At 40.9% G+C, this 23,173-nt stretch overlaps 1 protein-coding gene across 1 annotated transcript in view; it reads right to left on the reverse strand.

Annotated features, from left to right (window-relative positions):
- FGF10 (fibroblast growth factor 10) overlaps positions 1-21,810 on the reverse strand; it is a gene marked incomplete at both ends in the record, with an annotated part of 61,561 nt that extends 39,751 nt beyond the window's left edge. Inside the window, one exon of the mRNA XM_082012749.1 lies at positions 21,477-21,810. Coding sequence (XP_081868875.1) covers positions 21,477-21,810 — 334 coding nt within the window. The remainder of the gene's footprint in view (positions 1-21,476) is intronic.
- Positions 21,811-23,173: the final 1,363 nt, after the last annotated feature.

Below are 23,173 nucleotides of genomic sequence, written 5' to 3' on the forward strand. Positions count from 1 at the left end.
CAGCATTACAGATTTTGAAGTTCTTTTAATTTAAAACAAATATGAAAGGAAAGATTTCACACAAATACAACCTGTCAAAGTTTGGCTTGAATTGATCCCAACAAAATAACACTTTAAAACATCTTTACCTGCCTCTTTGCTTATTGCTACAGCAAAACATGCTAAGTAAAAGGAAAAAAAACCCAATTACCTAGTTTGCAACAACTGGAAATATTCACAGTAAATCCAGAAATTTGTGACGCTTGGCAGACGTTTACTTCAATGAACATTTTGGGACTGAGTTATTGCAAGTGTTTATACAAATAATTCAAAAAGAAACAGGGCTGGTATTTTTGTCTATGTGAAAGTCTTTCTAGAACTCGAATTTTCTTCTAAAATTTTTATTCATTGAAACTGAAAATAGAACGCTAATGATTACAGAAGGAGTAGTATACATCTGGACTGACAGCACAAGTCCTTTACAACTGCTGCTGTTCATTTTCAGACAGCTCTATTTCAAACTGCCTTAAATACATTGTATTTTCAAATTTTGACTTACTTTCTGTTTTCCTAGAAAAGCATTTATTTTCAGCTTCCAACTTCAGAGATATTCCTAGCTACAATTTTAATCCGTACTGCTCTTTTTCTCATATGTTATTTAGTAGAGTGTCATCTCTCATTGCACAACCAACATGAATTTAACAATGATGCAATGGATTAACTTGTTACCCATAATGAGCAATTTTTCAACATGGACATTTCACATCATGTTCTGTTTCAAGATACGTCTTACACTACTTACTGATGGGATGGAATAAACAAACAAAAACAACAAGCTACACAAATTCCTCAGATCGGACAATGACTAATTAAGTGTTAGCATCCAGGAAGGGTGTCAAACCAAACAAGGGATGAATACAGCTTGTTTGCCACACTCTTAATCAAAAAACTACTTATGAAACATATAACTGGTCATCTTGATAATGGAAACATAAATAACAAACATAACTCATAAAAGCTGGGGTGTGCAGATTTTGTCCAACTGAAAATGCCTGGGCAACTTCCAAGGAAACCAAAGCTAATCCTGTAAACTCCTCCATCCAAGTGCTATTTAACCTCAAGAAAATTATCCAAGTAAACTACCGTAGAGTTTTGATATAAAAAATGAGATCCTTTAAATTGTACATGTACTTCAATTTACAAAAAGTTACAAAGGCCACACTCATTTTGAGAACCAAGATGTCATTTGACAGAAGATAATAAATCGTGCTAATTCCCATGAGCCAGCTTCTACCACTGAATATTCAACTCTCATTTTTTGACTTGCACTATGAGTTAAAAGACCTTTTCCCCAGTACATGGTTCTCCTGGGACCAGCAACATCTCACCTGTCCAAAAAGGGAAGTTGGCTACACGGACTCTTGCTTAAAGGGAATAAAAGCTCCACTTCAGTCTATTCTATTCTAAGTTGCCTTCTTGGAAAAAGCTACCATCACATAGCAGTTAATTGCTATTTACAGGCATTATTATATCAACAGCTTAGTCTGTTTCAATTAATATGAAGTAGAATTCAACTCTCCTTCCACCCACATCCCTCAAAACAATATTAAATATAAACTCAATTTAACACTACTCTGCCAAAATGTAATAATTACATTAACTGGACTACCTAACACTCTTTTATTACACAACATACTAAATTATATAAACACAATTTTTGGCATATGTGTATTTTAATTCAAAACCCGGGTTGGACAGCACAATGCAACATTTGGCAAATCACAATCTTATCTTGGCTTTTGTAGTAATAATGTCTAAACAAAAGTAGACATTTACTGGCAACAGCAAACAGCAGAACTTGTGCCTTTTCCTTTTCACAATTCACAGTATCATGCTGGCATTTGTTATACATTTCTAAGCACATTTTGACAGCTAAAAATGTCCCACATAATATCTCACTGTAATGGCTGTTTTACATTATATTTTTGTATCTAATCCACTTTAAAAAACGATGATCCAATTATTTTAAGTACAAAAGAATTCCTTAGAAATTCTGGTAATTAAATCTAGCAACCTGGAGAATTCCTTGAGTGTCCTATGAATTTTTTTTGCTGTGATCTCATATAGGCAAATTCAAGACAGCTCCTATGCAAGCAGTGTCCAAGTTGCTCCAAGCATATGAGCCATATCAAACAGATTTAAAAGATTATTGTGCTGCTGCTCTGAAGAAGCAGGAATGAGGTGAGACAGAAGTGAATTGCCACACTTTGAGCCCACTGGCTGACCTTCCAACCCTTCCTCAACTTGTTCCTGCACACTCCAAAGCATAAAGCTGCCTCTTCTCTTCAAAAAGAGTAAAGAAAACGGTGTTGGAATGTAAGAAAACATCATAACAAGAGATAGAGGGAAGCAAGTACTCGCACCTTCATTTCTTTGTTTTGCATAGGAGGTAACTGATTTCACTGGAGTTTGGTTTGAAATAAAATAATCTTAAATGAGACATGATTGCCCTGAGGACTGCTCTTGTTTGAAAACCTTATCCTTCCTGTTTTTAACCTAATACCTACAAAGATTCCATTAAAAAGAGCAATAATTTATCAGTATGCTTACACTGCACTCTTGACAACACTTCTGTTTAACCAGTGTTATTATTTTCCCAGTGAGAAAATTTTCCTAGCTTCTGGCTCAATATGGAATCTTCATGGGACAACAGAGAAAAAAATATTTTTTAAACTGGCAAAATGTGATCACAGAACCTCAATAGTTCTTGACAAGTACAATATATGCAGGTGTTTTACCAAAATTACTTCAAGCTTCTATTAAAAAAGGAAAGATTAGGTACTTTAAATAAAAAGAAAGCTTTTAGAAAGGAGTATTAGATGTTAAATTTTTGGAGGATAGGCAGGCTTCTTTTCCCTTTTATATATGAAATACCACACACAGGATGTGCAGCTGACCAACAAACTTATCTGAATGCATAAATGACTGATGCAGAATGTACAACCACGTGCGAAGGCTCCACAAGGCAAGCAGATAGTGCAGGGGCCAGGTGAGAGCAGCTCTCCTGCTTTGCTAATGATAGCTTCTCCCAGATTGTTTATGTAGCATGCTAAGAGTGTCAGCTGATGCGGGCAGTACTGGAAACTTTCAGGCGTAATTAACCTCTGAAGCCTCTTAACGCAGTTTCGCCTACAATGCACAGGTCCGTACCAGAGAAGAGCAAAGAGTTTGTTCAGGCCCAATTGCAACATTTCACAGGGAAGTCACTGATTAAAGCCAGACGTACAGACAGTGAAAGAAAAGGAAAACAACAAAAAAAGTTGTCATGTGGTGCCCATTATCTCCATATATCAGTGGCAACGGTCCACACTTCTTCTATGACATCTTGATGCATCAGGGGGGCACTAAGAATAGCCCTGGTTGATGTATCTATCTTAGAATGGCAGGAACAAGTGAAATGATACCTAAAGGCTACAGGAAATAGTATATTGAAAAGAACTGTCACAATATGAAAAAAAAATTGTTAACACATTCTTTTCACCCCTCCTCAAGACAGAAGCGAGACACCTGCATAGACTACATCAAATGCAAGTACACAACCACATAAAACAGGCTGCTTCCTAAAATGCTTTTCTAAATACAAATGTGTCTTTAGCATAAAAAGAGATACAAATTCATGAAACTAAGCCCTGGTTCTCCGCTTGCTCTGTATCCAGAACAAATGGCAGTTGTCTTGCTACTCCTGAAAAAAGTCAGGGGAAGCAGTGCTTTGCTTGGGCAGCAGAAAATAAGCATATTTCCTAATGTTTACCCTAAATCCACCAATAACACTGGGAAGTAAAGGTAGAGCTCTGCCTGTACCCTTCTACATGTGGGACAGTGAGATAACGACCCATGAGCAGGCTTCTGCACGGCAAGCAACAGTTCTGTGCACAGTGTCAAGCCATTATGGGTGTGTGCCCTGATTCTCTAGCATTTCTCATTCAATAATTCAGTAACTCTTAGGGACTGAAGCTACCTAAGGAGTAGCTGGAATTGTGTATTCCTTCAGTCGAACAGACATCTAGTGCCTTGAGCCTCAAGTATTAACTCAGACATTTTAGACGGTCAAACTGCTTTCCTGGACCAAGAACTTGCACACAGGCCTGTGTGAAACACAACACAGTCATTCTGTAAATTCAGCATCATGTCAGTGAAGATCCCAATTATTTTGGCAAAGAGTAATACAACTCTCTTCTGAGCATTTATTTGCTCATGAACCAATTCTTGCCCTATTTTGAAATTTGTAATCCATATATGGATCCTTTATGACTAAATACTATTCAGTTTGAATATATAACTTAAATTCAATTTCCCATAGAAATAATGGGCTTCAACCAAATTTTCAATTCAACTTTCTGTGATAAAATTAGTTTTTTCTACTTTTAAAAGACAAATAGGAATATTTTGTTAAGCTTACTATATGGCACGGTTTAACCCCAGCCAGTAACTAAGCACCACACAGCCGCTCACTCACTCCCCCCCCGGCGGGATGGGTGAAGAGAATAAGAAAAGTAAAAGCGAGAAAACTTTTGTGTTGTGATAAAGGCAGTTTAATAGGGAAAGCAAAAGTGAAAAGCAAGGAATTAATTCACTACCTTACATCAGCAGGCAGGTGTTCAGCCATCCCTAGGAAAGCAGGGCTCCATCACACATAATGGCTGCTTGGGAAGACAAAACACCATCACTCCCCATGTCCCTCCTTCTGTCTTCCTTCAGCTTTTTATATGCTGAGCATGCCATCATATGGTATGGAATATCCCTTTGGCCAGTTGGGGTCAGCTGTCCCAGCTGTGTCCCCTCCCAGCTTCTTATGCACCCCAGCCTTCTCGGTGGTGGGTGGTGTGAGAAGCAGGAAAGGCCTTGACTCTGTGTAAGCCCTGCTCAGCAACAGCTGAAACACCCGTGTTATCAACACTGTTTTCAGCACATACCCAAAACATAGCCCCATACTAGCTCTACTACAGAGAAAACTAACTCTATCCCAGCCAAAACTAGCACCCTATAATAAAAAAAAAAAAATAAATTTGGGTAGTTTTCATGATATATTTCTATGTAATTCCCACAAAATTTCATGTTTCATCTGAACTGACATTATTTTGGGCTTTGATTTTGTAGGGAAGTCTGTTTCAGTACTTCAAATTCACTGTAGTTGGAAAATGCTTTGGCATTTCAACAACTTTTAAGAAAGTGTGGAAAACAAGCTCCTTCCACAAAACATACATAGGATGTTTTCTTTTCTCTTTCAAGAGAAGTCTTATACGCAAATCAAGAGTAAAACATTACGTGATAAAAATTGTTTCAATTCACCTTTGTCTACATCAGCTGTGACCATCACTCATAACAGACTACTTCAATCTTTCCAGCACTCTGCCCTGTCAAACACACTGTAAATCAGGCCCATTTCGATAGCCCACGTTTCTTCTACTAATGGAGCAGAGGGCAGCCTTCGCCAAGTGGCAGATGTGAGGTCTGTTTGGGGGTTTGTTAGTTTGGCAATCTTGGAATTCTTCTTTTGGGCCTGGGACATGGTAAGCAGTTCTGGTTTAAGACCAGGCACCTAGAAGCAGTCCTAGAAAGGCAGGAGAATGAAAGCATTATGTTACGGAGCATGTCTACACAGAACAAACCAGAACCAACCCAGAAGAAATACTTCAAATTAAACTGCCCTAGAACAGCTATTAAACCTGGGTTTGGAAAGCAAGACAGCTACGTTTCCAGGGTGCCACACAGGAATTAACATGCTCCACCAAGATGCAGAGATTATGTGGATGTAGCTACGCTGCGTCACATCCAGAACAAGCTGGAAGATGGTGGACTACGTCTCAGCACACTGTTCTGTTTAGCGATAAACTTGGCATACTAAGTTTAGGAGAAGAAATAAAAGGACAGAATATAACTGCCTCCTGTGGGGACTCTGTGGCGGTGAGCTCTGAAGAAGAAAAGCTGTGGGGCAGTGAAGGATGGTACTGGGGCAAAAGAGCAGGAAGAGCACCACTGATCACAAACGTATTTTGATTGAAAATAAGAATTATTTGTAGCTCTTAGAGGAGTGGGACTGTGGAATACCCTTCAGCTAAGGAGTATGCTGAGCAAACCTACCTGCTGTTAACTGAACTTGACAAACTGCTGAATAAGTTCATATGACAAGCGCTGGCGATAACAGAGGCTATGTTACGGTCCCCAGGAGGTCCTCCTTGGTTCTGCTTTCCTGGGACTTTTGACACATTTTTAATTAACAGACACAGACTGACCAAGTCTAACAAATGCCCATGGTGAGGCTGTGGTGAGGCTGCTTCCTGATCCTGGGACACAAGGCCTGCATGACCACTTTGAAGTGGTCCACCAAAAGTTGATGTTAAAAGCAGCAGCCAGTGAAAGATAAGTAGAGATTTTCTTGCGTACCATGAGTTCACTTGTTACACGTGACATGGCTTTGAAAAACTCCCCGTTCTAGGCCAAGAGCCACAAACCACTCAAACTCAAACTGTGGCGCTCAAACTGCCACAGACAGGATGTCTGTAGGTGGGAGAGGCCATCTGGAAGTGCCCGTCTTGTGGAACGGGAAGCATTCTGGAAGTGTAGGAAAGATGCTGTTGATACTGTGCATAGGCTGCAGCTTCACAGAAACCGTCTGCTGAAGCCATCCAGTAGGAATGGTTCCAATATTAGCATTTTACCTTTGAAATTTATGGAAATAAGGAGAAGACAGATTTTCTAAGGTAGTAGCAGGGCACAAACAAGGAGCAGCTTATTATGTGAATTCAGAGTGCTCCTGCCACCCCACTGCAGACTGCAGCACAAAGAATTCTTTTTTAATTTCCTTCTCCTCTTTATCCCACAACTGACCTTTTCTTTTGGCTATTTCAGCCTTCTGTAAAGCTGACATCTACAACTTCTTCCAGGATTGGCATAGCCCATAAAATCAAATGGTATTTTCTCCTGGACTAGCTTCTAAGGTGGTATTATTACTTTTATAATGTGCTAAAATGATACTCTTGATAGAAATGGAAATCACAGTGTGACTAAACTGGCTACTTTACATTGACAATTTCAGAGAAATACGAGGAATGCTTAACTGGGATGCTGGACTGCTGCGCTAGGTACAAGGTCAAAACTCCACCCTCTGTTCAAAAAATCCAAAGGATTTTGGTGATTTCATACCCAATGTCACTCCTTTTAACACTGCATTTACTTTTTATCTTTCTAAAACACCCTGCTTCCCCGTTACGAATCATGACTAAAGGAAAAAAAATACCTATACCAGCCAGTCTTTATGTGATTTCCCCAGATGGAGCTTAGCTGCTCTCCAAACACTCCTGTGTACGTGTACACTTGCTTTAGATAGTATCCGCCAGGATGGCTGAAATCTTGTATTTAAGCCAGTAAAGCTAAGATGTGTGATTCTGCATGGAGGAAATTATGGAATGCTAACATAAGCTGGTGAGATTTAGTAACCTCCAGCAGAGTCAGAACAAGTTGCTGGAGGGCTTCTCCTCTACTCGCTCACTTCCTCATAGTGATTCCCTGATTGCCGTAGTCTCTTCATTCTTCCGATGTCAGATCTGTTTCTCCTGCCCTTCTGTAGGCAATTGTCTTTTGTTCCTGGGTGAATACCTTTTCTTCAGTTAAACCTCTCCCAAATACTAACTCATCCGTAAAAGCTTAACAATATAAGAAGGAAGCAATTAAAATAATGAATTTAGGATCCATACGCAAAAACTGCTGGTTTTCAGACTGTGCACTTCTGAAAAACCTGACTCTTTCAGTTCACTACAGCTGGTATCTGTAGTGAATACATTAACAGCACTTAAAACATTTATCTTTCATAATAAAACAAACTCAATTCTCAAACTCTTCCAAAAGATAGCTTATGGGTTACCAGCAGCTCCCAGCTTTGCTCATTAAGAACTAGTCATTTTCAAACACAGCCACTTTTCTTGACTCCACTGGCTGACGGGCATTTTTACAGAGAGAAGACACTTTCCAATCCTCTGTCTTTAGACAGAATTGCCTAGTGTCACTTTTCAATCACTTCTGTAGACTTTTCTTCTACTTTTTCTATCTTTAACTAGTGTTAAAGCTGTAATTTAATCTGTCATACATGTAAATCTATGTTGGAGACATACTCTGCTATACACAATAAACAGTTTACTCTTCAATCCCATTTCTATTAAGAACATGAATATCATCCTTTGCATTGTGAACACTAAATAAGGAACAGAGTAGAATCAGCAGGTTTTTTTTCTGGTGGTGGATTTATGGTGGAATAAGCTTGAATAAAGATAAAAGAGAGAAAATCCTGGTCTTTAAACTCTCTGCCTCAGTTCCTGTCTCTGAAGAAGGGAAAAACAACACAGATTTGATTAGCTGATTTCTGTAGAGTTGAAAAGTCTAACACTGAATAGCAAACCTAAGATCTGTAGCACGGTATTTCTAGATTTTCTGTAACACATGATAATTTTAACTACTTGTTACTTTCATTTGTGCTGCAACTCAACAAACCTTCTGCCAGCCGCCACTACTTACCAGAAGTAAACATGGAGTTATTGTTCCCAGTATAGATGTATCACTACAGCAAAACAGCCTGTTGCCCTAACACAAGACTCCATAATACTGTCTTTTCTAAAAAGCTCTTACCTAGTTGAAAAGTTCATCTTACTATATCAGTTATTTTTGTTTAGAGATATTATAACTTTTGGTTCCTAATGGAAGCCAATTAGAAAAATGAGGGCAAGAGGTTAAACGTACATCTGGTCTTCTTACTTAACACAGAGGTTTATCTTTTGCATGTTGCCGATGATAATTTAGAAGCGGGGGGAGGGGCCCACAAAGGAAAAGAAAAACTTCCCTGCCCTAACACTTGTATATTTTTCTGTTATGAAAACAGCAGCCTCCATTTCTCATTTGACATATGAAATAGCTCTGCCATAAAAACCTGTATTTTTCAGCTTTGTGTTTAATTGTTGGAGCCAAGAATAGGAGGTGAAGAAATAAGACAGATCTTAGTTGGGCTGACACTGTTTAAAAAGTAGGCTATGGCAAGCATGGGTCTCATTATATTTAAGTGAATTAGTCTGTTTCCTTTAAAAAAAGGGGGGGGGGGGAGGGGAGGAGAGATTAACAAGCCACCAAGGGCCTGCTGTAAGATTTTGACACTTTTAGTGGCTTGTGACATATGACTTGTGAGTATCAGCTCTCCTTCCAAAATCAGAAAACAAGTCTACCATTTGCATAAGGAATGCCAACAAAAAAAAGGCAACAGCACAAAACTGTGCTACAAGGTCATCTTAACAAGGTATTTATTGGAACAAGAGAATGAGGTAAGTTCTTTAACTGACCAAACTCTGAAACTGTTATTAGTTATCTCCAACATTTGTCACCCTTTGCTAGGTAAAACCAACTACGATCCTCCTGAAGACATTAATCCAATGTGTCCAAATACTGCAATAATGACATGTATTTCTACTTATTCCTCAAGATGTTTAACATCATGAGAACTGTTACATCACAAACTCAACAGAGCAAGCTGTCAGAGGTCCTCACAGCAATAGCTGCATGAGGATTCCACCTGAAAATCTAAGTCTGCTCTTCACTTAGGGCCCTTCCAGATTCTTTGGAAACTTCATTTTATGCAGTATACTTGTTGCATCATCATGCAGTTTACTCTTGCATTATCAATACGCCTGCAAGTGTGTAACAGCAGTTTTCCACATAGAACATCACAGCTTGGAACATAAAACACATCTATAAATGAAGAGCTTATATATATGTTTATGACTGGCAACAGTGAAAAGCAGAAAGATTCCAAAACTACCATGAAAAAATATTTAGTTGAAAAACCAACAATACGGTATTAGAAAATGCCAGACTGAAGTTTTCTCAAAACACCAGTATTATGTTCTCATCCTCATTATGGACTTAATGGGAATTCTCTGGTAACCTCAGCTATAACTTCTTGTATTAAGCACAAAGTAACAGAAAGTAGTTCGATGTTTTTACGTACTGGTTTTCCTGCTCATCATTACAGGTATTTCTTGAGTCTGCACTGGTATGTGAGCACAGGTACTAGTACTCCTCAAATCTGTGGCTCTTTTTAAGGATTTTAAGCTGTGATTAAGGTTTGCAGGTCCATGGATAGAAGAGCTAACACTTCCTCCATCCACACAATGGCAATTTTTTGGTAGCATTATTGAATTTAAGAGTCAAGAAAGTGCTAAAGATCCTCCTGAATATAAGCACTGTAGTTTGCTTTTTTTTTTTTTTAAATTTCATTTTGGGCATGGGAGTTGCTATAATTCAGTCTGTACTGAAAAGTTACACCAGTCTTTCCATGCCCTGAGTACAGCTCAAAATGAGAAGGTTACATCTTGCTGACCTTGAAGGTCTACTGTGTACATTTATAAAAGCAGCAAAACCAAAAAGGGAAGAGTTCCACAGAAAAATTATTACAGATATTTTACAATGGTGTTTGTCTCCAAATCCTCATCTTTGCAAACTGTTTCCTGTTTCATAAGCAGAATCAGCTGCAAGCAGAGTCCACAAATGCATGTGTGGCAGAACTGAAGGAATAAAGCAAGCATGGTGAATTTTGAGCAAATCTGGATAATGCTTTGAGGAATTATTTGGTGTGTGGTCTGAGGCAAGAAGCCACAGAGAGGCGGAAGTTAATCTTATGTACTCCCCAGCTGCAGATATGTCTTTTTGAGAGCAGACTGCAGCAGGAGACGCAGAAGAAATGACCAAGAGACCAGATTAATACCACATGAGCCAAGTGTCAGCCTCATTATATGTGTTTTCACTAAAGTTGAAAAGGCTTTAACTTGGATGGCTGTCATTTCAAAGAGAAGTTGTGACATGTAAAAGTAACTGTAATAAATTAAACTGAAAGAATAATGTCTGTGACACTAAAGGGGAAGTATCAATAATAAAAAAATGGTTGGAAAAGAAGTAAAAATCAAATAATTCTAGTAGCTTAACTCCAACACATAGACAGCATTTCAGGGAAATTAAGACAGTCCCAAAAATATAAAACACAGACAAATACAATAAATATTAGGTGGAGATCATGCTCAAGTTTCTTTGACTGATAGGCCTGACAGTAAAGAGAGTGAAATCGCAATTATATTTTAACTGTTGAATCATGGAAATTATAGAGATGCTTGAGCTGAGACATCTTAATGTTCAAATATTTAAAGCAAAGCAAATTTTGACCTCGCTCTTGACTATAATGTTCACGCAGCACAACCGGATCTAGAGCTCAGCTTGACAGGACAAATAGAATTCGCACCTACGGCCGTGCCGTTTGGTTAGGAGCTATTTTGGTGTTAACTTTTGTATTATGCTGTGCAATAAATTTACTGAGTAATCTTGATAGAGTGCTGGCAAGAGAGGCTATGGAATAATTTTTTTTCTGGGGAATCTTTTTTCCTAGTCAAAAGACCAACACCTAAGTCTGCTAGAGTTAAGTAGTAGACTACTCTTTCCTGTTCTATAAGAGGACAAAACTGCCCTTGCTATTCCTTACATCCAACCCTTTGTCTAAAAAGAGAATGATTACTCTCTGGGTGGGCTTTTTTTTCCCCCCTGGAACTTATCACAGTGTTACTGGTGTGCTTCACAAATAATTTGTTTTCATAACACCCTTGTTCATGCAAGAAGTATTACTATCCTCATTTTATAAGCAGCAGAGAGACAAAGAGAGATGAGAAATATACATTTATAAATTTTGGGGTACAAAAGATAACAAACACATATATTACCCGGTATTTCACAATACCTAACACTTTATGACACTCTTTATGCTCAAAGTTTAGTTCCCTTGTGCCAAATTGTACAGGCTTCTTCCCCTTCCCTTTAAGCAGATTCCTCCTTTGTCTTGCTTGACCATCAAGAGAAGCACAGAGAACTCAGAAGTCCCTCAGCTCCCTTTATAACCAAGGTATCTTCACAGCACATGATGAAGGACATAAGCCTTTAGTATCCCACAATCCTACATCATTATTCCAGTCTTTATGTGATTCAGTCTTGTTTTGATTAAAAAAAAAATTTAATTGTGGTCCTTAAGAATCGTTCTAAAGTTCCAAAAAATTACAAACTCTTCTACAAAGAAAGCTGATGTTGGACCTTTTCTTTCCTAACCAATTTAGTTCCAACCTTGACAGAGTAGCTGTTGTGAGGTATGCCACCCAGCTGAAATGCATTTCCTCATCCAAAGCCTATAGCAAAGTATTTTACACACTGCATTTACTAATAGAAATCTTTCTATGTCTTCCATAGAGTGATCTTGAAATGTTTTTAGCAATGTCAGTGGGTTCAGTCGTGTAGCTCTGTAATACGCAATTATCACCAGCTTTGAAGCAATCGGCAGCCACAGCATCTCCCTCCATCCTCCTTGGCCTAGGACTAGGGCTGCCCACAAAGCAAAACCCAAGGGAAAGCAACAAAACTGCTTGAATTAAATTCAACCTGGGCCTCAGAAAGGGCATAATTTGCATGTCCCAGTGTTAACTTCAGTAAATTTTGGTTTAGCTGCTTGAGAGGTTTAAACTATGCATTGCCTTAAGAAGGGAGTCATTGCTTGGGTGTGCTCACTAGTCTTTGGAAGCAGAGGTGATGCTGGTCTGTGAATAAATGCTGACATGACAGTAAATGTTACTGTTCGTAACAGTCAGCGTACTTGCACAATATGTGCCTTCACCCAGCATCTTCACCTGTAAGAAGCTGAAACAATCATAATATCCTTCCATTTGTTAGATGCTACTCACCTTCCAAGTTACTTCTGTAAGAACCAGGTAAAGTGATAATTTAAAGAGCTTGCAATGGTTTGGATGTCTGGTTGTACCTCAGAACACCCGGTGAAACTCAACTTTTACTTACTTTCTGTTCCAGTTTACACACAGTGGTGTCTTAGTCCAGCCCTTTGGCCAAATCACCTACTGCTGACCCAGCTACCTGGTAAAGGTAGCACCAAAACCACACAGGCATCGTTTACAGGAAGAGGTTATCTTTTCAGCATCTGAAGAGCCAGCTGAGCAACCAGGCTGAGACCTTGAAGCAGACTAACAAAAAGTGACCACAGCTTCACTCACATGGTTTGCTCTAGACTCTTCCTGCTACTTCTTTCCATCTTACCATTAGTTTTGCAGTTACAGATCCTCAGTAAGCACACAATTTCTGTATTGCTGTTATTGGCATTAGTGTTTTGACAAAGGAAAGTCGTCCTGTCACCAGAATGTGGGCCACGTGCACCGCTCTGTTTCCCCTGAGATGCTGGAGAAGGACACAGAGAAGTTAGCTATGGTCACAGTTCAGGGGAAGGTTTCCATTACCTTCCTTGCTTCCAAGGGCCAGGTGTCACAGTTACTAAGATACTTCATACAGGTAAGAGAGGTACTTCCAGAATGACATGGTTTACACTTCTAATGTTTACCTCCAGGAAAAGCATTGGGATAAAATAAGTATCTGGGAAATACACAGAGATCAAGCTTCGTTCTGCTGAAGTCAAGATTGTTTCAGTGAACATCAGGAGCTTTAGCATCTCCTAAAACATCATAAAAATGTAGGAAAAGGCGGCACTAAAACTCCAGTCGTATAAATCTACTTCATATTAAATACAGTCATCCCATACTCTCTTCTAGAGCGTATATTCCCTTGCTCACCGTAGTAATGAACAAGTTACTGAATAGTTGAACTTGTAACTATATAACTACTTCAAATCTTAAAGATAAGCTTACAAAATATGACATACTTGGTAACACTAAACATATCAGTCATAAGAATACCCTATTCCACCCTCAAAAGATTATAACACTTAGAAGGTTAGGATATCTTGATGTCCTTCAGGTATATGTTTCTCATAACAAATATAGCATAGTGAAAAATGGGAGAAAAACCAACCAAACAAAACCCCAACTTTTTTCTTCTTTAACACAGGTTTGCTTGTGGCTGCTTTATATAGCTTATTACTTCCAAGGGCAAGTTTGCCCACCCTTCTGCTTGCAAGTAGTCCATATTGACTTCGACATTAGGAATAAAGCAGATTATTAATCCTCTTGAAGAGGGTAATGTGAAGAAGAGAATCCCAGAGCACCTACCAAGTAGTATTTAGTAGCTATAGAATAGGGTCAGAGAAGACAAAATGAAATTGGGAGTAGCAAGAGTTTATATCCCCACATTCATTACACACTTTTAGACAAATTCAACAGGCACCTTAACAGCTTCATAAATTCAGGCTGTGAGCAAACTGCTGATGCAGTGAGATGAACAGGACAATTCAACATCACCAGTGGTTCACAGCTGCCAGAAAGGGTGAGCCATGCTCCCCCCCTGCCCACTCCTCTCCCACTCATGACACATGCTGTCCCTATTTCTTTCTTGTCATCCTTTCGAGGGTTGCTCTGGTACTCGTCACATTTCCCATCGCCTTCCTCTAACGCGAGCGTGATATCATTGATGTATACTCAGCCTCCACTTAGCACCATGCCTTAATTCCAATTAAACAACATCCTGAATGCTGCAGCACTCCCTCCCCAACTCCCACACACACTGGCTACAGCTGCACAGATGTGCATCAGGAACCTGAAAGAAAACTTACATTTCCTTTACTTCTACTCAATGTCTGAACCTCTAATATCAGTGGCAGAAGAAGGAAGAGCAACTAGACTGCTCAGGTCCCCCATTTTCACTCCTGCCCCCTATGTAGGAAGAGGAGTCAGGAACTGCAAAAATCGACTAAGTTTATTGTCCTTCACGTATGTTTTCCGCCATGAAAGGAGTAGGCATCATATTGCTTTACTACATCAAGTTTTATGGAAGATCTGATCTTTGTTTTTATAAAATTCATGAGCATTCATGTTTCTAGTATCCTTAGCCTTTTCCTCTCTTGCACACCACCAGAATTATGGAAGGGGGAGGGAGAAAAGGAATGAAACTTTTTAGTGTAGTTTCAACGTATTCTTTTTCTTGAAAGTCAGCTTTGATACGTGCGAAAATTCCTCCTTAACTGTAGAAGATATACACTACTGAAAGATTATTTAGAGGTAAATGTGAAAGGGGACAGGCTAATAATTCTTTAGGCTAACTATAAAATGGGGGAATGCTTTACAGCTGACACTGTGAGTATATCAACCCAGTAATTGGATGCACGTGTTAGTAGCAGTAAAAAGGCACTGTCCAGTTGTCCACCTTACATGGGAATCTACTTTGAGTGTATTCTTTGATTTACTGTTGCAATTAGAACTGAATGTTCAAAGAAAGAACACAAGTGACCTAATTTAAAAGTAAAGAGTGCCTTTAAAGCCATTATTTAGCGTGCGACCTGGCTCACTTGTAACCATTTCATTTCCCTGCAACTTTCATTTGTTCCACTGTACTCATGAAGGAGCATAATCAGTTTTAATAATCCACTCAGTTAATGAATTCAGTTTTAATATCCATTCAGTGATTAAAGATTAAGACACTTCCTCCTCACTCCTACCCTTGAAGATTTTGATTTTCTTCATAAACACAGTTTTCCCAGTTAGACATAAAGTTTGACTAGCGGTACTAGCATACCTACTGACCAAGAAACATGTGGGCTAACATTAGCTAAATGCACTCTCCATTTCTGATGTGATAATTTGCCCAAAGCAAGCAAAGGTTACTTTTGCAAGCAGTCTCATCAAGCTGATGTTAATGCTGATAAACATTCAAACTATTTGTGCTGTTTAAAGTGGCAAAGAGGTCATTAGATGATAAACCCCAGAAGATTAGGATAAGGTAGTTCATATGTCTTACAGTGACTGCAAGCAACGGTAGCAAATGTTCAAAATGTGCAAACTGAAATTTCAACTTGATGCTATTTTGGGGAAGAAGAGACTTTAAGAGAATGAATCAGAAAGCTCTTCAGAAAACTGGGAAAACGAACCAAAACAGGCCATGAAGGGAGCAGTATAACAAATCCCAAGCTGACTGATTAATTTCCCTGCTTTGCTGACACTATTTCTATCATCTCAAATACTAAGCGTACGAATAGAAATACAATGTTGTTGACAAAGTTTTTTTTTTCCTCTCCTATTTAGAAACTTCCTTGAGCAATTATATTACTTGCTCAGACAAAAAGTCAGGAATCCACCATGACTACAGATGTTGCCCCATGTTCATACAGGTACCTGCTATTTTTAACGTAAGACACACAGGTTAACAAGTTTTGCTCATAGAAGGGTTTTTTCAGTTCCAAAATGAAAGGCTCTGTGGAATAAATGAAAACTCCCCTATTGCAGGATCTGATCTGACTCCTATTTGAAGTGAAAAGGCCCCTATTCACACACACAGGACAAAGACATCTGAAAGTCATCTTAAAATGCCTTATTTCAAAACAGAGGATCTTATCCTATGAGTGAATGCATCCAAGATGTTTCAGAAGCGTAAGCATATTCTATAGTGCTCACTCAGCTAACGCCATCTTCAAGGGAAGCTTTGACCGCGCCACTACCTGAGAATCCTCCCATTAAAACAGCAGCACAGCATCTATAAACCTGCATGCCCCTTGGTTTCTTTCTTCTGAGGTTTAAAAAGAACAACCTTCCAATTGCCCTTTTTTTTTTCTTTGCAAGTGGCTATAAGCTAGATTTATGAAGACAAAAAGACTTCTTACAACTGTATATTTTGAACAGATTTATAACAGGGCTACAGTATCAGCATGGAGGGTCCACAAGGTAGGAATGCAGTAAAGGAGAGTGTCATGTAGACACTAAATAGTACAATTCTTTCCACATTCATAAATCCTAAGTGCCTAAGGCTGTATACTGCTGGTTATAAATTATGTAACTGAGTTCTGCAGGGGCGGGAAGAAGACTTAAAGTGAGAAATCATCTCCATAAGAGCTTATGCATTTCATATTAAGGAACCTACGATTCAAATTACTTGACTAAAATAGTGAATTATTTCCTATTTTTAGTCTTCTTGATTGGTAAAAAAAATAAACCAAATCTCTATGGAAAGCAAACCAACAAAACACACATGCGTACTAATCTTCATCCTACTAATCTTCAGAAAAAGGGGAAAGTTTTCACACTAATTTACAAACATCAGCTCATGAGGCATCAATAACCCCAAACAGCTAGCTGAAAAAACACAGCAAAAGAACATATTTTATGAAGTATTCTAATCCGGTTTGACCTTTACAGCTGAGGTTAAGGTACCTAGCAAACTTTAGGATTTTATTACACCTGAGGTACAACCAAAAAACTGAGTAACAAACTGAGTATACCTAGTCAAAACACTTTTAATGCTATTTTTATGTGTACAACCTAATAGATAGTATGAATTTGTATTTATATGTCATTTTATATGCACACACTTAAAAGCCTCAGTAATAATGTTGAGCATTTCTAGTACTTCGAGTGGTTGTTCACCATCTTTTGAGCTACAGAATGAGGCTCAAAACTTTCTAATAGTCACTACGTTGCTCATCTGATCCCACACTCACTAAAGCAAAACCAAAAGAGTATCGCGGACTTCAGCAGATCCTAAAGCTATGTACAAAAGATAATTGTGTTGTCAGGGGAAAAGCCTGGAATAGGTTAGCTCATGAGAAGCAGCTAATTATTTCACGGTAGCTCCCCCAGCGAACACCCTTACTCTGCAATTGCAGTGCCTTTGCACTGTTTGGATTAATCCACTTCGGATGCTCAGGACAATTAATAGTTTCTCAGCCGGTGTAAGCCCTCTTAGCTTTGCTCCAGCTAAATTAGTGGAGGACCCAGCCCCTTCTCGTCCACCTACTTCGAGCAGAGGTGACACCAGACAGTGGCTGTGCCGCCATCTACCGTAGGTTTCGCGTAGCACTGCTTGGTCCAACGCCCGCAGGAATCGCTCCAGCAATTCCTCCTACTAACACCCAGGCTCGGTGACACAAACTCCACTCCCTAAACACGTACCTAACATAATGGCCTGATCCCGCAATCCTTGCTCAGGCAGAACTCCCTCCACAGACTGCAGGTTAGCTGCTGCTAACCAAGCACCGTATACTGTGTTACCGTTCTTCAGCTGCCAAGATCTGTCCTGGAAATTTGAGGTCTGTGTGCTTCATAGCACTAGTAACAGTTGCCTTAAAAGTCAACTGAAAATAGCATAACACTCGAAAATACGTTCAAGATTTCCTGAACCAGCATATCATATATCATGTAGTTCAATGCAATGCCCTCCATTAAACGCAAAGAGCTTCACTATCTTCAAGAAAGCTTTCTGGGTACAAGTGAACTCAGAATCTGAACACATGCAGTACTCTCTCCATTTTAATATATGGCTTAAGCTTCTCTTGGTCATCCCAGATCTCAACTTACAGCGAAATCTTTTCTAATTGCTCTTCAGAGGGTTTTGTTTTTCCCCCAACAAGTACCTAAGTCCCCACCCATGCATGCAAATAGCTCTGTGAAGAACAGGGGCACGGGACTTCACAGCTGTAGGATGAGCTGGTAGTTGCATTTTGAGGACAAACTTCCAGATGTAAGAAACAACAAAACAAAACCTAAAGAGTTTCCTACTTCTACCTAGTGACAGACATCCTCCAGCTATGCCAAACGCTGCAAGTTCCCCCAGCCTCCTGACAGAGCAGTCAGAAGCCACCTCTGTTTCCATTACCCTATAGGTAGAGAAAGGCTGATGGAATAGTTCCAAGCAGTCAAGTCAGAAAACATCTGCCAGAATAAACTTTAATTTAGCACACTCTATACAATATTTATAGAGCAAATTATGAATGCTGCTTGAGCCATTTAAAGGCTGGAGACTAAATTCTGTTTTCTGAATGTTTATTCTTTCTCCAACTGCTCCTCTTACTTGACAGAGCTTAACTGGCAGCCAGCCATGAAAGCTGTTGTCTAATTACAAAACATATCATGATCTTACAGCCCTACAGATAAGGCTTTACTGCAGCATAAAAGGATTTTGAACATTAGCATATGAGAAAATTAGCCTCCAAATTAGAATATTTCAAACTCTTGTGTGTCAATAGTCACTCTTACTTGTTTAGGAAAGCACAGTTTCCGAAGAGGAACATATATCAGAGATTAAATAGCCTTTAATGTTAAACAGGTTATAATTTAGTGGGCTGGCCGGCTAATCCTTTATGCATAGCAGAAACCTATTGACATGCAATTACATATTTTAGACTATCTTAAAGATGCCATGTATTTGCATGGAATCATTCCAGCTGGGGATATGGCAGCATTAAGATGGCACAGCTACATGTGAGTTTAAGAAAAGCATAGATTTTGTGAATCATTTGCAACACTTTGCTGCATGGACACCCTTGAAATAAAGGCACAGTAAATATATCCTTAAATGGTCTCAGACTATGTACTTTCACAGAACACACAATTTCACACTGCAAATTATAATGACTATTAAAGAAGAACATACAACCATTTGACTTTTCTGCTAGCAAGATCCTAATTGTGTTTGAAGATGTACACTAGGTCTGACTTCGTGATGAAAGTGTGGTTAGCAAGTTGCAAGTTTTAAGATGATGGGAGCTCTTTCTTCACTGCACATAAACTTGAGGGACACGATACAGCTATGTATAATAAAGACATTGTTTTGCTTTTATAGGAAACAAATTACATTCCCCTCTCTTTCAGCAGATACTCTGCCGATGTGACAATAACCATGACATCACCAAGAACGCCAATTCTCTTTCTGATGCACTGACTAGAAAACTGGAATGCTGCAGGGGGGTGTTCTTGCATGTAGACTGCAAGAGTAGAAAGGTTTGTATGTGCATTTGCATTCTGGTGTATTCTACCTCTTCTCAGCAAGACACGGCAGAAGCTCCATGCATGTGTGCAACTTTACTCACTGAACACTTCTGCTGGCTAAGCAGGACTGCTCAGATGAGTAGTTACTTCTCCGTGTACACTGCTGTCAGACTTTTCAGCAACAATGCTCTACACAGAATGGCTTGATGTTCTCAGAGGTGCACACAAAGCTTTCAGAATCCCATTTTAGGGGAAGGATGCTGTCCTCCTCCACAAAGAAAAGTGCTGTAAGAAACACAGTGCTAGGACCTAATTCCACACAAATTCATCGGAGTGAAGCCTTCATCATAACTCTTGTTTTTCAAGAATTTGGCTTCCTATGAAGTATAGAAAGGGAAGTGGTAAGATCCAGCTGCTTTGACATCCAAAGCTTTTACAAACATTAAGTGCGCGATAAAGTATAAAGTTGCAAGGTGGAGCAAGTGAAGTAGTGACAGATGATAAAGCAGCCCTCTCCTCCTTGTTTGTAAGCTTCTATTACAGGTTTTTAACAGAAATACAGAAGAATTAACAATATTGTCTGTCATACAGAATGGCAACCTGCCGAAGTACTCCATACTCTGCACACTGGCTAACATGGGATCTACTTAAATCACTTTAAGTTGTTTTAATTTAACAGATTTATCCCCAGGTTTATCTGGACTTACGTAAAACAACACAAGAACCAAAACATGGCTCTCCACCAGTGAAGCAAATCAGAGTTTCCTCCAACACTTGCACAGCAGAGCTTACTTTCTCAGCACACTACTGTAGCAGGATGCAGTCACTGAAGAGTTACAATGCAATATACGGTGATTTACTACAGTTACTTCAGTTTGAGATTGTACAGGCAGGAAAACCGAATAAAGGTTACATTTCTAGGACTGACAGCCAAAAATACATTACTAGAAGCATGCCATTACTAAAAGCCTAATTAGTACTACAGAAAAGCTCGGAACTACAGCCATGGCAACAGCCATACAACTTTTACTTTGAAATAATTGAAAAAAAAAAAAAGAAAAGAAAATTACAATGAAATGCGTGTGAGGTCTGCGGGAGCCCGGCCCCAGATGTTCACCGCGGAGCGCGTAGCGGTGCAGCACCGCGGCAGGCACCAGCACCGCGGCAGGCACCAGCACCGCCCCGCCGCCGCCTGCGCGGCCGCGCACCGCCTGCCCGCGCGGCACCCGCACGGCGGAGAGCAAACCCCGGCAACAGGCCAGCCCGAGGGCAGCCCCCCGCCCGGTGCCGGGCTCGGGGAGGGGGCGCCGGGAGCGGACAGCGCTTGTGCGGCCCGGGGAGGAGAGCGTGTGTGCGCGCGGGGGGAGCCGGCGCATTGTTCCAACACAGAGTCCCCGTCAGGGCACTTTAGCGACAGGGGATAATGGTTTTCAGATTCGGGAGACAATGCCCCCCACCCCACTCCGCGCCACGTCCTGACAAATCCTTCTAATTTGCTCTTCTGCCGGGCAAAGACGCAAGCTGTGCTCGGCGAAGCCATTTGTAGACCAAATGTAACCGGAGCGACCGGTAGACGGGGGCCGGCGCGCCCCGGCGGCGCGGAGCCGTGGCCGGAGCCGGGCCCACCCCACCGCCGCGGCCTCACCTGCCCCCTCCCGCTCCGGGGCTGCCACCGCCGGGGCGCCCGGGGGGCCGGCAGCGCGGCCCCGGGGCCGTACTTACTGAAGGGGCAGTTCTCCTTCTTGGTGCCGCTGACCTTGCCGTTCTTCTCGATCTTGAGAAAGTACTTGTTGTAAGAGTAGAGCTTCCTCTTGCGCACGTCTCCTTGGAGGTGATTGTAGCTCCGCACGTGTCTCCCCGCACTGGAAGGAGAGGAGAAGGACGAGGGGAAGGAGGAGGATGATGAAGAAGAGTTGGTGGCCTCCGGGGACAGCATGTCCTGGCCGAGGTCATGGCAGGTGACAGGCACAGAAGACACCAAGAAGAGCAGCAGCAAGCAGCAACAAGGCAGGTGGGAAAAGGCTGAGGCACCATTTGTCAGTATCCATTTGCACATTGTACTGAAACTCTGGGCGCTGGAAAATGTCTTATCAAATGAAACATACTGGAAGGGTAAAACCTGGTAAAAGGCAAGTGGAGAGACGGTGGTTGCTGCTTCTGGTTAGATCCCTCTGAGCTCTGATCTGGCCTGAAGTAAGTGCACCAACATCCATAACTCAGGGGACAAATCGCCTCAGAAGTTGCTGCCTTTTAATCCTTCGAGTCCTCCCTCAGAAAAGAGAGCTGTTGGGTTTGGTTTTTTTTTGGGGGGGTTGCTGTGGTTAATCCTCTTTCCTTTTTCTCTTCCCCACCCCACCCCCCACATACACACACACTCCCCAACCTGGTTTGAGACTTCCCAGTAGTTATTTTGTTCTCTTCCTCACTCCTTTCTTCACCATCTTAGATGCAGAAAGGTCTGAAAAATAGATGACAGCAAAGTCAACAACAACAACAACAACAACAACAAAAAATAGTAACAACCAGCGGAAAGGGGTGCTGGAAGGGATTTTTCACACATACCCCGTTACACACACGCACGCACGCACTCACACTTTGTGGCTTTGCACCTTCTTCTGATCCCCACCCCCTTGCCTTTTTGCAAATCCCAAACCAGTTGCACAACTCGTCCTTTCTCACTGACAACCCCAGAGGAGGCAGTTTCTTTGTTTTGCTTTGAATTCTCCAGAAGAGTATTAAAAAAAAAAAAAATCCAGAGAGAGGGAGAGAAAGAGAAAGGGAAAAATCCCAACTTGTCCCGTCCCCGTCGCCCCCCCCCCCCCTTCCCTTCCCCTCCTTTCCTTTCCCTCCCCCTTTCGTTGTAAACAGGTTGGAAGCCGTAGCCTAAATGTCAGCGATTACAAGTCAGAGGTGGGATGTGCCTCTGGTGGTCAACCCTTATTTGCAGGGGGTCAAGCAGCGGTGGGACATCTGAAACCCTCCCGCCGTGGCGGCGAGCAGAGCCGGGAGCGGCGGGAGCTGCCCGCGCCGCCGCCGCCCTCGCTCGCTACTAATTACTGCTAAAGCGTTCTTCTCCCAGCGCCGGCCACCAGCATGGCTTGGAGACTCATGCTTTACTAATTTCCCCGACTTCCAGGCTGAACCAATCCCCTCTAGGGAGGCTCTCCTCCCTCTTCATCCACCCCCCCCCCAAAACAAAAAAAAAAAACAAAAAAAAAAAACTTGTTTTCTAGCGGAGGATTTTATTTCATTTTTTTTTGGCAGTGAAATGCTTGAGAAAGCCACCTGGAGGTTGTTGCCAGCTAGATCTCCCCCTCCCCCCCGCTGGAGGAGGGATTGGGTGGAGAGGTTGGAAAGAAGTATATACTACAGGCAGACCCTGTAAAAGCAGATTATATGCTGGTCAGAGAGGGTAAAAG

Source organism: Phaethon aethereus (assembly GCF_964289735.1).
Source record: "Phaethon aethereus genome assembly, chromosome: Z".
Classification (NCBI taxonomy): domain Eukaryota; kingdom Metazoa; phylum Chordata; class Aves; order Phaethontiformes; family Phaethontidae; genus Phaethon; species Phaethon aethereus.